At 35.3% G+C, this 13,224-nt stretch overlaps 1 protein-coding gene across 1 annotated transcript in view; it reads left to right on the top strand.

Annotated features, from left to right (window-relative positions):
• The window catches only part of LOC145676159 (uncharacterized), a 39,586-nt gene extending 30,883 nt beyond the window's left edge, over positions 1-8,703 (top strand). Inside the window, exon 2 of the mRNA XM_081747063.1 lies at positions 4,927-8,703. Within this exon, the coding sequence (XP_081603189.1) occupies positions 4,927-6,595 (1,669 nt within the window). The 3' untranslated portion in view covers positions 6,596-8,703. The remainder of the gene's footprint in view (positions 1-4,926) is intronic.
• The last annotated feature ends 4,521 nt before the right edge of the window (positions 8,704-13,224 follow it).

The raw sequence follows: 13,224 nt of genomic DNA on the forward strand, positions 1-13,224 counted from the left end.
AAACATCTATTCGTACTATCTTCTTCCCTTATTTAATTTTTTCATCTTCTCTCATGCTCCTGAGAAGATCCATAAGGGAACGGTTTACAGTCTGAGATGACTTTTGCTGTTCTGCTTCTTCTCGTTCATTGTCTTTTTTTGGCAACATCCTCAGTTTTTGGTCTCGACAAAGGGGAAAAATTCCACACTTTTCAAATCCAGCCCTGATATTTTCCTCCTTCAGTTTCACACTTTTTTGTTTTTTCAGAAGACTTGGAAATTTGTTCTTAGAGATGGTTGATACATTCCTATCAGGTCCTTTTTTCTGCTCCTCAAGAATTTTCCACTCCTTGAGGAATTTCAAGAATTTCCCAAGAAGTGTTTCTATTCACCCCACTAATTAAAAATCATAACAATAACCCAGTAAAGTTAAATTTTGATTAAAAATAATTTACAAAAGGAAAACTTTTACTATGAACGTCAGTAAATGAAACAACAAACTACAAAATAGGCATATGCTCAAATGCAACAAATATGAAAATGTCATACTTACCAAGAAAGTTTAAGGAGCGCTAAAATACCGTGTAAGATTTCAGTTACACATTAATGCTACTGCCGTCTACCTCAGTGTTCCCAACTCAGTAAAACATTTTGTCTCTGCCCTGGACACTTTAGCCGTATAAGACTATGTTAAGAAATTTCAGTTTTCTTGATTAATTTATCGTCCAGATAAATCCAAAACTAATCTGGGAGTTTTGTTTCTATTCACCCCCATGTTTCTATTCACCCCATTTGACGGTATGATCTTAACTTTCTCCATGAAAGCGACATCATCAGTGAAACTTGGTCTTGCAGATGTAGACATATTCTTGCCGGTCATATGTCCAGTTTGGAATTGCCGTTTCCATTTGGACACTATCCCATAGGATGAGCTTTCATAGCCATAGACTTGTTTCATCTCTTCATGGATCTGCTTTGCTGATTCTCTCTGAAGATGAATGAACTTAATGACGCTTTGTGCCTCAAGCTTTTCAATGATCGCACGTTCGTGATTTAGGTACACAAAAGGAATTCTTATAACGAGTCTAAAATTTACATAGTTAACATTTATTAAGACTGATATGGAGCGTTGCGCTTTACGGATCAGTGACGTGAGCATAGAGAAAAGTTGAAATATCCAAGCTAGAAACATTTGAAATGTTGTGTTTTCGCAGAATGCTGAGCATATCCTAAACCGATAAGAAAAGGAATCAAGACGTACTAAAGAAAGTTAATGAGGGACAACAGATCATGAAGGTAATAAAGAAAGAAGAAACATCATGCTTAGCTATCTTATTCGGCACTTTGATTAGATCACTTTATTCATAGAAGGAAAGGCAGAAGAAATCAGCAGGAGGAGGAAAGCCAATGACAGAATGTCTAGATGCAGTTACGAAGACTAGATGTTATCAAAGTATGAAACAGATCTTCCTAAGTTTTTACAATTTCCATGATCCCCATAAACCTATGGTTGAGGTGACAAAAGAGAAACACACAAGGATCTAACTATAAGATATGTGTCCTGGGCGATTCTTAGTTCCTCATTCCCCTACAACGAAACCTTAATTTGTAGTTAAAAGTCCAAGCCTGTCATTCATCTCACTCTGGTTAATGAGTACTATTCTTTTGCTGGGCTTTAAACTGGTACGCTTTAATTTTTTGTCGTTTCTATTCCGTGATATCTTGTTTCTCTAGCTATTTTACTTTGTTATCTATTAGCAGAATGCTTTCTGCTGTAGCACCTCTTATTAACGGCTGCGCATACTTTATTTTTTTAGACCTTAGCTCATTCTGTAATATGACTTAAGCCATTTCTGGCTGCTTGAAATGCGTAGCTTAAAAATGAATTTTCCAAAAGATATATGAAAATGTAATCTCCGATAGTTTCACCATTATCTCTGAATATCGTCGGATTGAAAATTATTGTCAATCGGTAATTTGTTACTAGCATATTTACTTAACAGATTTGGTTTAATATATTGCTGACACTATACCCTACTTGTTTGGGTGATTTCATATTTTTCTGTAGGATTACGAATTATTTTTCTCCACTGTCACATATTGCCATGTTTGCCCGTCACATACGCAGTAGCGTAGGGTGCTATGAGACATTGAGACACTCTGTACCCTTTCAAATTAAAAGAACATAGCTTTGGAATTTCCTTATTAATAAAAACTAATATTCATTTCATGTTGAAGAAAAATGTAGAATTACTAGGGCCAGCGATAGCTTGATTAATAAGAATAGTAGTAGAGACTTTCTAAATAATTTTACTTTTCAAAACTTGGGGAAAAAAGCTCTATCTCCGTCAAACAGGCTGCAGAGAGACAACAAGAAATATCTCAACGCGGCTGAAACAATACACTTGAGAAAGCGACGCGCGCATATGGCTGTAGGCTTCTCACTCGCTGAAACAACCTAGCAAAGAGACATCGGGAAAAATGTCTCAGTAGCAGTGATGCCATACTTAGCGAAATGATACCATTTTAAATCCAGTATACTTTTCATTCTTCCTTTTAGATATTCATTCATATTTCAAGGAAAATTATTAAGAAATAGAAGGAAATAAAAACCTAAATTAATAACTGCCTTAAGAAGGTTTTATCGATACAGTAATTCATATAAATCTTTCACGATCTAGGTTCAGCTTATGTTTAATCACAATACTACAGTGTATCAACACTGGGAAAGGCAAAAGCAAGAGCAGAAGGTTTTGTAGTCCCCTATTTATCGTTAGGTAAATTTGTATTTGGGTCTGTCTGAGTTATTTATTATGTGCAAATCAAATGATTGGAAATAGATTTACTTCACAAGTTGTTATTAAATGGCATGTCTAAGCTTAACTTTAAAAATAGCCAATTTATGAGTTTACTTTTTGAATCAGGAATCGTGCAAAGCTAATAGGAAGATTATACATAAAAATAAATTATTAATTCCATTTAATGTATTTAGTGTATATACCGAGATTTGTCAGAATAAATTTATATCGATATACTAGTTTAATTTAATCGCTAAGGAATGTGCTTATCGAAATTGATTTTCTGTACATCATACGGTATATAGCAGTGCAACCTCGCGAAAATAAGTTTCTAACGAAATTTTGTTAGGAGTTTGTAAAAATTGTTACACTAAAAATGTTACTTTCGGAAATTATTATTAAAAGTGAGTTCCTATAATTTTACTCATTCAGGGGTTTTCTTTAGGAAATAAAAACCTTAAACTCATAATTTCATTAGGTTCTGGATATTGATGCGATATTCTGCACCATGTGTCTGCTCTTTCTAATAATATATTAAAAATGAAATGACATCTTTGAGTTTTACGTCCCACATTATGTCGGCTGGGCTAAAGTAGACGGCGATGACGAGAAATGAATGAAATGATGGAATGAAGAAAGTGGGAGGAAATGGTGGAATGAAAAAAGTGGGAGGAAACGGCAGAACCACAAGAAAACTCCACACACGGTGTTTGTCCACCACAAAATTCACTTGGCGCGAACTGGGATCGAACCAAAGACCCCATGCACCACTACCCCACCGCGGCCCCAAATAATAGATTATATAATTGATAATTTTCATATATTTTGATATATGTGGAATATCAACATGTGCATTTCAGGTTACAAGAGACGTCAAACTATCTTAATATTGATATGAGGTTTTAAACTGCAAATAATTCCAAAATAAATAAAGAAAGTGGTTAAATCGAAAAGTCTAAAGTTATTGTTATTATGTAATAATGAAAATGGAATTTTTTTAAACAAGTGTTTAAAGAGAAGCCTCGGTAGCTCGGTGACAGAGCAGTCACCTCTGACGCGTAGGGTCCCTGATTAGGTTCCAAATCCCACCAAGTTGGTTTTATACGAGACATATACTGTGTGTGTAGATTTTCTTGAGATTCTCTCCCACTTTTGTCACTCTACCACTATCATCCAGCTCATCATCATTTGCCTTATTCTCAGAGCATAACCGTGGTGCACTGAACCCTCCCTCTCTCTCTCTCTCTCTCTATATATATATATATATATATCCTGTCTACCCATTGGGAAAGTTAACGCTACGCTACTGCACATACGAGAATTGCGGCTCCTCGACGATCACAATGGTTGGGAATTTAGGAGAAGAAATTAATTGAGAAGGAAGGAACTGGGACTATATAAGTTACCTTTCAATATTTACCTGTTGTGAATGATGAAAGCAGGGCAAAACCTCACTTAGGATCACTGTGCTGAATAAGTCTTTTTAGAAATGAGATCTTTGAGATTTACGTCCCACGCCTACGGCGGCTACTCTAAAGGTGACAATGATAATGGAAATGAATGAAATGGTGGAATGAAGAGAGTAGGGGTAAACAAAGAACACACGTAGACGGTGTTTGTCTCCAGAAAACTCACTTGGCGGAAGCTGATATCGACCTCATGAACCAGAGGTAAACGCTCCACCATGACTTCGAAGACATCACATTTTATTGACCGACCTCCCTACGGCTAGGGAAGGCGAGACGGTTAATAAGTACAATAGTGGTATCAGGTGATCTTTTTGTGTAAAATAATATTGTATACTGTGTGACTATATCATTATAACTCATGTGATGGTCTCATTGCCTATATCGTCAACGTAAACATCTATTTTCAACTTCTTACAAGTGAGTTTATCGTTTAGTTACAACGGCTGTATTTTCTACAGAACAGCGTATGGCACTTATTCCCTAAATTTATTATAATACTAATGATTTGTGTCTGCACTCTCCTTCATTGAGATTGTATCAAGTCAATTTTCGGCAGCAATTCTATGTATACTTAAAAGAATATTTCTGGTAACAATTTGTTTTTTGATGTTATTCTGTAATGATTGATTGCAGTATTTTATTTTGTTGTACAGAATAATCAGTTTTTGTAATATTTTCAGGCCAGATACTTCTGCTTCCAACAAATATCAAGGAAGGACCGCAAAAACTAGTGATATGAAAACTGATGCACATAACAAATCATTTATATGTGAACAGTGCAGCAAGACATTCTTTTGGAAATCGCAATTAAATAGGCACATGTTAAGTCATAGATCAGAGAAACTACACATTTGCCGGCAGTGCTGGCAAGTTTTCTCCCTTAAATCATCTCTGATGAATCATATCTTAACGCATACAGCAGCTACATGGTACAAATGCCAGGAATGTGGTAAATTTTTTCCAGAAAAACCACAGTTGAAAAGTCATATGCGAACTCACACAGAAGAAAAACCGCATGTGTGCGAACATTGCGATAAGGCTTTCAAGCACAAATATTCATTAACTACTCATATATTAACTCATACATTACAGAAACCACACATTTGTCAGCATTGCAGGAAGGCTTTCTCTCAGCGGCGTCATTTGAGAAAGCATATCCTAACTCATACGCTCGAGAAGTCATATACTTGCGGGCACTGCAGTAAGACTTTTTCCTGTAAAACGTATTTGAGTAACCATATATTAATTCATACACAAGAGAAAAGACAGCTCTGTCTCCAATGTGGGAAACGTTTCTCCAGAAAATCGCATTTAAATTCTCATATGTTAACTCATACTTTGGTAAAACCACATAAATGCAAGCAGTGTGGCAAGGCATTCTCACATAAATCACATGTAAAAGTACACATGGTTACTCACACAAAAGTTAAATCATATGTGTGCCAACACTGTAGGAAAGCTTTCTCTCTGAAGTCTTCATTACGTAGTCACATGGTAACTCATACATTGGAGAAATCATATATTTGCCAGGAGTGCGGTAAGACTTTCTCACTGAGATCAGGTTTAAATTCTCACATGTTAACACATACAGTAGAAAAACCAAATATGTGCCATCAATGCGGAGTAAGTTTCGCGCAAAGATATTGTTTGAAAAAGCACATGCTGATTCACACGCAAAAGAAATCCGTAATCTGTCAGGATTGTGGCAAGGCTTTCATTAACAAGTCCGCCTTATGGAGCCACAATTTAACTCATACTGCCCTCAAACCATTCGTTTGTAGGCAGTGTGCCAAGGCATTCAAACGGAAAGCAGAATATAATACTCATATGCTAAGTCACACACAATTAAGATCATACATTTGTGAAGAGTGCAACAAGGCTTTCGTTCTCAAAGAGAGCTTAAAGGCACACATATTAACTCATACATTAGAGAAGTCGCATATTTGTCAGGAGTGTGGAAAAGCTTTCTCACAAATCTCTAATCTGCGTACTCACATCAAAACTCATAATTTGGAAAAATTGCACAAGTGCCAGCAATGTGGAAAATGTTTCTCGCAAAAATCTCATTTGAAAAACCATCTGCAAATTCACATGGAACAAAAACCATACACTTGTGACCATTGCCAAAAAGCTTTCTCTTTTAGATCAAATTTGATTAGACACATGTTTACTCACACTCTAGAAAAGCCGCACGAATGCCATGAGTGCGGCGAGGCATTTTCACTAAAATATTATTTGAAATATCACGTATTAACTCACGCAAATAGGAAACCACAAACATGCTGTCAGTGTGGAAAAACTTACAAACTAAGATCACATTACGAAAAGCACATTTTGACTCATAAATAGAAGGCCATTTACAACAGCACCACACATATATATCTAATAAAATATTTGGTCGCGCACATTACTGCAACTAGATATTAGCTACAATGAAGCTAGTGTCTCCTTGTCAAACCTTTGCATAAACGAATGGATCACACACACAATCCATTCAATTTGACAGAATTCTCTCTTATAAATAATATATAAGGGCATGTATGTTAGAGGAAGCACACGTTTAAAAATACTTAATAAGATTTCTTTCTCAAGTTACACTAGAGATCAATCATGCCAATTGAAATTAAACTATTGTGTCTGTTGGTTCCCGTTTATTGTTGATTATGCCCAACTTATATGCTGACCTCTAATACTTGTTTTACTGCCGATTTCTGATTATTAAGCTGATTATTCTAAAATAAAATAGTAGTTCGGTTTTCCCTCTGCAGCTTAGCATTTAAAATTGTCCTCATATCGGGAGTCCTAGCCCCTCGTTGACGATAAAAAGCTATTCCATAGAACAAAATGAAGTGAAAATACAGATATCCTCCTGGGCTTCCTTTAGCTACTATGAGGAATCAAATTTCACTCTGGCAACATCGTAAATTAACTTGTAAGCATTATCATTGTTCACTTTCATCGATCGTTAATCTTCTGCCTGATCGTAAACAACTATCTATTTTAACTTCCATGTATAATGAATCGACGTAATTATTTGATGGATTGGTAGATTTCCATGATTCTTTGTCTGTGACATTGATAAATAGTGAAATTCGTGTCTTAAGATGAATACATAGAAGGCATACAATTATGTTTATTTTTTACTTTCAGTGACTTGTAGAAGGACTTTCTGTAGTCCGTGGACTTCATTTTTAGAACACTCGATGTGCGTCTCAAGCAAATAATTACTCCGTCGCTGGGAGTAAAATTGTACTTCTGAGATATGTATTTCCTTCCTTCAAATATGCAAATTAATCTAATCATAATATCTCATGAACATATAGTTAAAAACAGATATTAATAAACTTATAACTTTAGCTTTTTATTTTTCACACAATTGTAATAGGTGAGTAAGCAGTTCTTGCACAGTTTTGAAGGTCCAGATATCTTGGTCAGAGTAAGTGATAATTTTGTTCATTAGTGATAAAGAAAAACATGTAATAGATTTCGTAAAAGTGTAGGTCCTCTAATAGATATTACCTATGTTAAGTCAAAAAGAGTAATGCTCCAGAAATGTATGTGTGACCTTGATTCTATAGAGAATCTGAAAAAACATTTTCAAAACGCTGATTCACGAAGAACTACTACTTTATTATTAAGCTATAAAAGGCCTGCCGGACAAGCTCACATGTCAGAGAAGGTCGTCCACACAAATTTGGTAAGAAGCTAAGATCAGTGAAAGAATTTTGGCACTAAGTTTGCACACGGTAGAGTCTCACAGCAAGGGCTTTCAGTACCGTAAGTAACAAAAAGGAGTAAGTGCAGCGAAAAAAACACTTGAAGGTTATTTATAAAGTGCCATAACCAGCAACGAAAGTCTATAAACTGATACGACAATCATGAATGACAAATGCTTTCGATATATACTTCATGGTATAGCAGGAAACTCTATATCTTATATCGCAACTGCCGTCTGCATCAAATAATGCCTGGTTTAAGGTTTAGGGGAAATCCCAAAATGTATCCTCGTTTGGATATTATCTTTTCAAGGATGTCTCAGAAACTTTGCACAGGATCCGGCAACCATTACTTCAGAAACGTACATAAGCAACTCTTTAAAAAGATTCGGTTTGTCAGTAACCAGGGTAGCCAAACTTTATTTTGACCCAATCTAGCAAGTAGTCATTACGGGAAGAAGAATCGACTGGTGATTGACTGTAGCATGAAGATTTTTAAAGTACTTTGTCTTGTATGATTTATGACGTTCTAAATCTGAAATTAATTTTTCTATAAAAGCATGTCTTCTGCACATAAAACTTAAAAATAGAAAGCAATTGAACTATGTTAGGTCGAAAATCTAGCTGTACATTTTTTTTGTAATATAAAATTTTTAAATTTAACATTTTTACACAACTTTCTGATGCTATGTATATTTTTAAATGTAACCAACTCCTGAAATAAATCAGTATGGGCAGGCCTATCGATAAATATTTATTCCGTAAAGGGTTAGCCTATACTTGGGAATCAAACTTGCAGTATGTATATATAAGGCCTTGTGTATTTCTCCAATTCTAGCACAATTATTATACTGATATAGTTTTATAGTATTACTATTAAAGGACATGTCAGTTTAACATTGTTAACAAATCCTATATTGCTCTACCGAAAGAAAGTAATGTCTAGTATTTATTTTTCAGGGTTTCAATTGATTTTTTGTAACGGTCTTGAACTTTTATATTTTTGGGAAGTTTCTTGAAAAGCATAAAATCCACATCATAATCCTTTCTCATGTAATGCAGTTCTCTATCCTACTCGCTTTAGGACACCAACTTGGTGTCTTTTTACAATTACCAGTAAATTGAATACGTAGAAATAGGATACTGGAAGTATATGAAATTAGTAGTAAGGGCTACACCTGATCTCACTTTGGACTTTGACCCCGATATTGTGAAGTCATACGTCAAAGGACAATGCCCTTGGCCCGGGGTCAATGACCCAGGGTACTTAGGACCAACCCTCTAAATTTGGCAGGGGTACCTTGGCCCACCCCCAAATTTTGGCAGGGGTACATAGGACCACCCCCTTAAATTTTGGAATTTACCAAATGTAAAAATTGGGTGTGGTAGCCTAGGACCAAGGTATGTACCTCTATCAGTATTGAGGGTCTATGTCGTTCCCTTTCATGGGTAAAAAATTGCCAAATATTAAATTTCGGGGGTTTTTGACCTAATTTATCCCCTTTGACGAGGTCTTATTACCCTATATAGTTATCTGGGCGTATACAGGGGTCCATTAGCTTTCACAAGACATGAGCACATTAATGCACCCCTTTAAAATTTTGGGAAAGGTGACTTGGCTCACCCCTTAAATTTTAGAAATTGTCAAAATTAAACTTTTTGTATAATAGTACTGGACTTTAATATGTATCATGATAAATTTGGGTGCTCCACCTCGTTCCCTTTTAGGGGTACAAAATTGCCAAAATATAAACGTAAGCAATACGTTGTATCATATGTTTGGTTTATGACCTAATTTATCCCCTTGGATGAAGTTTTATTACCTTATACGGTTATATGATCGTGTACAGAGGTCCATTACCTATTCTAAGACGGGTATATTGATGCACCCCTTTAAATATTAGGGAGGGAAAAAATGAAAATGAAATGAAATCCTTGAGTTTTACGTCCCACAGGTATGCCGGTTAGGCTAAAGGAGACGGTGATGATGAGTGATGAATGAAATGGTGGAATAAGGAAAGTGGGAGGAAACGGGAGAACCTCGAGAAAACCCACGCACACGGTGTTTGTCCAACACAAAGTCCACTTGCCGGGGGCTGGGATCGAACCCGGGACCCCAAGCACCAGAGGTGAACGCTCTACCACAGCCACCGCGGCCCCAAATTTTTGGGAGGAGTACCTTGACCCACCCCTTTAATTTTGGAAATTGCCCAATGTAAACATTCGGTACTATAGAATCCTTATATAGATCACTATAAATTTGGGTGGTCCACCTCGTTCCCTTTAGGGGTGCAACATTGCCAAATTTTAGTACAACCAAATGGTTGGTTTTTGGCCCAATTCATCCCCTTTGATGAGGTTCTATTACCTTATATGGTTATATAGTGATGTATAAGTGTCCATTTCCTATCATAAGACATGGGTATATTTGTGCACCCCTTTAAATTATTGGGAGGAGTACCTTTGCCCACCCCTTTAATTTTGGAAATTGTCCAATGTAAACATTTGGTATCATAGTGTAGGACCCTAATATAGACCACTCTAAATTTGGAAGGTACACCTCGTTTCCTTTAGGGGTACAAAATTGCCAAAATATAAACATAAGCAATACGTTGTACTAAGTGTTTTGTTTTGGCCCAATTTATCCCCCTTGGATTAGGTCCTATTACCTTATATGGTTATATGATCATGTATAGGGGTCCATTTCCTATCATAAAACAGGTACATTGATGCACCCCGGGAGGGGTACCTTGGCCCATCACCCTAAATTTTGGAAATTTTCTAATTTAAGCATTCAGTATCATAGTACATGACTTCAACATGTATCATGATAAATTTGGGTGGTCCACCTTGTTCCCTTTCATGGGTAAAGTTTGCCACAATATAAACATAAGCAATATCTTCTACCACGTGTTTGGGTTTTGGCCCAATTTATCCCCTTTGATGCGGTCTTATTACCTTATATGGTTATAAGTTCATGTATAGGGGTTCATTTTCTATCATAAGACATGGGTACATTGATCGGAGGTTATTGACCCCCCTTTGATAAGGATTTAGCACGTTATATGGGTATGTACAGAGGTTTGTTACCTTTATATGTTTATGTTCCCTTTTAAATTTCGGAACTATCCAATAAAAAATTCGGTAAACGTTTTCCAGGACCCATTGGTGTCCCTCTTATGGCCAAATATTCAAATTTTAAAGGTTATTGACCTATTTTATCTTTTTGATACAGCTTTATTATTGAATGAGTACAGGATTTATTTTTTTTCATAGGACAGGTGTATTTGTGTACGAATCTTAAATTTTAGGAGGGGGTTCATTTCTTATTGTTAAATTAATAATTGTTCTTAGAATTGGGTGGTATCTCATTCATTGGGTAAATCATTGTCAAAAATGAGTATGGTCACGTGATCAATTATTGACCTATGATGAGATTAGGAGTCTAGGACATTGGTACATTTAAACGTTGTAGGATAATTTGAGAATTGTCAAAATTAAATTACGTCATTGGTTTTGATTATTGCCGCGATATATAAACGTGAGCAACACGATGTACCATGTGATTGAATAGTGTACAGGAATTCATTTCCTTTGTTGTGGTACTTCTTAAGTTTGGGTACACATTTCTGGACAACAGTTGGTTCTACTAAGGTAAACAATTCACGGACATTGTGGACCTTATTGAACCTATAATGATATGGTTAATTTTAAAACAGGTATATCGAGAGAAGTATTCTTTAAATTTAGCAATTGTGATAAACAGAATTTTAACACAAGGCGCGAAATTTGAAACAATACTTTGAACTTTAATAACAGCTCATAGTCTAAGATCATTACTGTTGGTTGATTTGACCTTAAGCTTTAGAAATTTGATGGCTAACGTTATTGCACCTTATGACTCATAGCCTTAAGGCAATACATGCTACAACACTGAAATTTAGACACAAGGTGATGTAATCTGACTGGCAAAGTTATTATTATTGCAATTTGGTTGATCACTATCTTTCGTGCAATCTGATTGGTTGATGAATTGCAAATCTTTCCTGCATTCAGTTTTAAGTTTTCTTTAACATTTAAAAATCTTGGTTCGTCCAACGTGTTGCACTCATTGTTAAATATGATCAAAACCGTTTATTTCTTAATCGAACAGTTAAGAGCCGGATAAAGTTTGACGGTTAACCGTGAAACGTAAAATTTTTAGTTTGGATTTTTTTGAACTTTTTCCTTTCCAAATTTTTGTTTGAAAATTTGGTTTGAAAATTTTTTCGTTTCAAATTTTTGTTTGAAACCTTTTTGTAAAATTTTGTTTGAAATTTTTCGTTTCCAAATTTTTTTGTTTCAAAATTTTGTTTAAAAATTTTGTTTGAAGTCTTTTTGTAAATTTTTTTTGTATATTTTTTATTTGAAATTTTTTGTTTCCAATTTTTTTTTTCGTTTCAATATTTTGTTTTAATTTTTTTTTTGAAATTTTTCTTTGGAAAATTTTGGTTTGACAATTTTAAGATTGTGCACTCATTAGTAAAGAACCGGAACTATTTAGAACAAAAACATCTGACAACCCTGTTTATCATGATGGAATAGTGCACGTCAGAACATGATAATTCAACGTCATCAGTTTTGCTTCATATATAAGTATCGTTGAGTTAGTACTCATGATGACGTCATCATGGCTACTTGTGTGCAGTTTCTAACACACGTGATGAGGTGAAATCATTTCCCGATTTACAACAGAATGTACCTTTTAGAATTTTAGCTAACCAAATAATACCTACAAAGTTTGGATTACGAATCGTACTGAAGCTTGAAAATGATATGAATATAATTTTACTAGCAAGATATTTACCCATCGAAGCATTAAAACAAGAAGAACTGTTAGGTTTCTTAAATACTGGATCTGTATCTCTATGTTAAAAAGGATTCTTGGGTTGAAGTCATCAATTTGAATGTAGTACACAGCCGGATCAGTGAATTTGGTTTCGCCAGTAATTGTGATGAAATCATGAATTCAAACTTCAGCACATTTCTTTCCAATGATATCAGCAATAACTCTATAAAATCAACAAATTCCGTGTCAGCCCACGAAATCATTCGAGTAAGTGCGTTTCAGCAGGAAAGATGTGTACTTTTAAAGATAAAGAATTCCTCTTCGCAAGCTATTATCCAATAAATATACGTATTTTAAACATGTCATGGTTGGTATTAGTGCTACAACATTTGAACCTGTGATTCGATTGGGCAAAGCAGAACAATTTGGTGTAC

This window comes from Thermobia domestica, chromosome 18, assembly GCF_964235325.1.
Source record: "Thermobia domestica chromosome 18, izTheDome1.hap1.1, whole genome shotgun sequence".
In the NCBI taxonomy this organism is placed as follows: Eukaryota; Metazoa; Arthropoda; class Insecta; order Zygentoma; family Lepismatidae; genus Thermobia; species Thermobia domestica.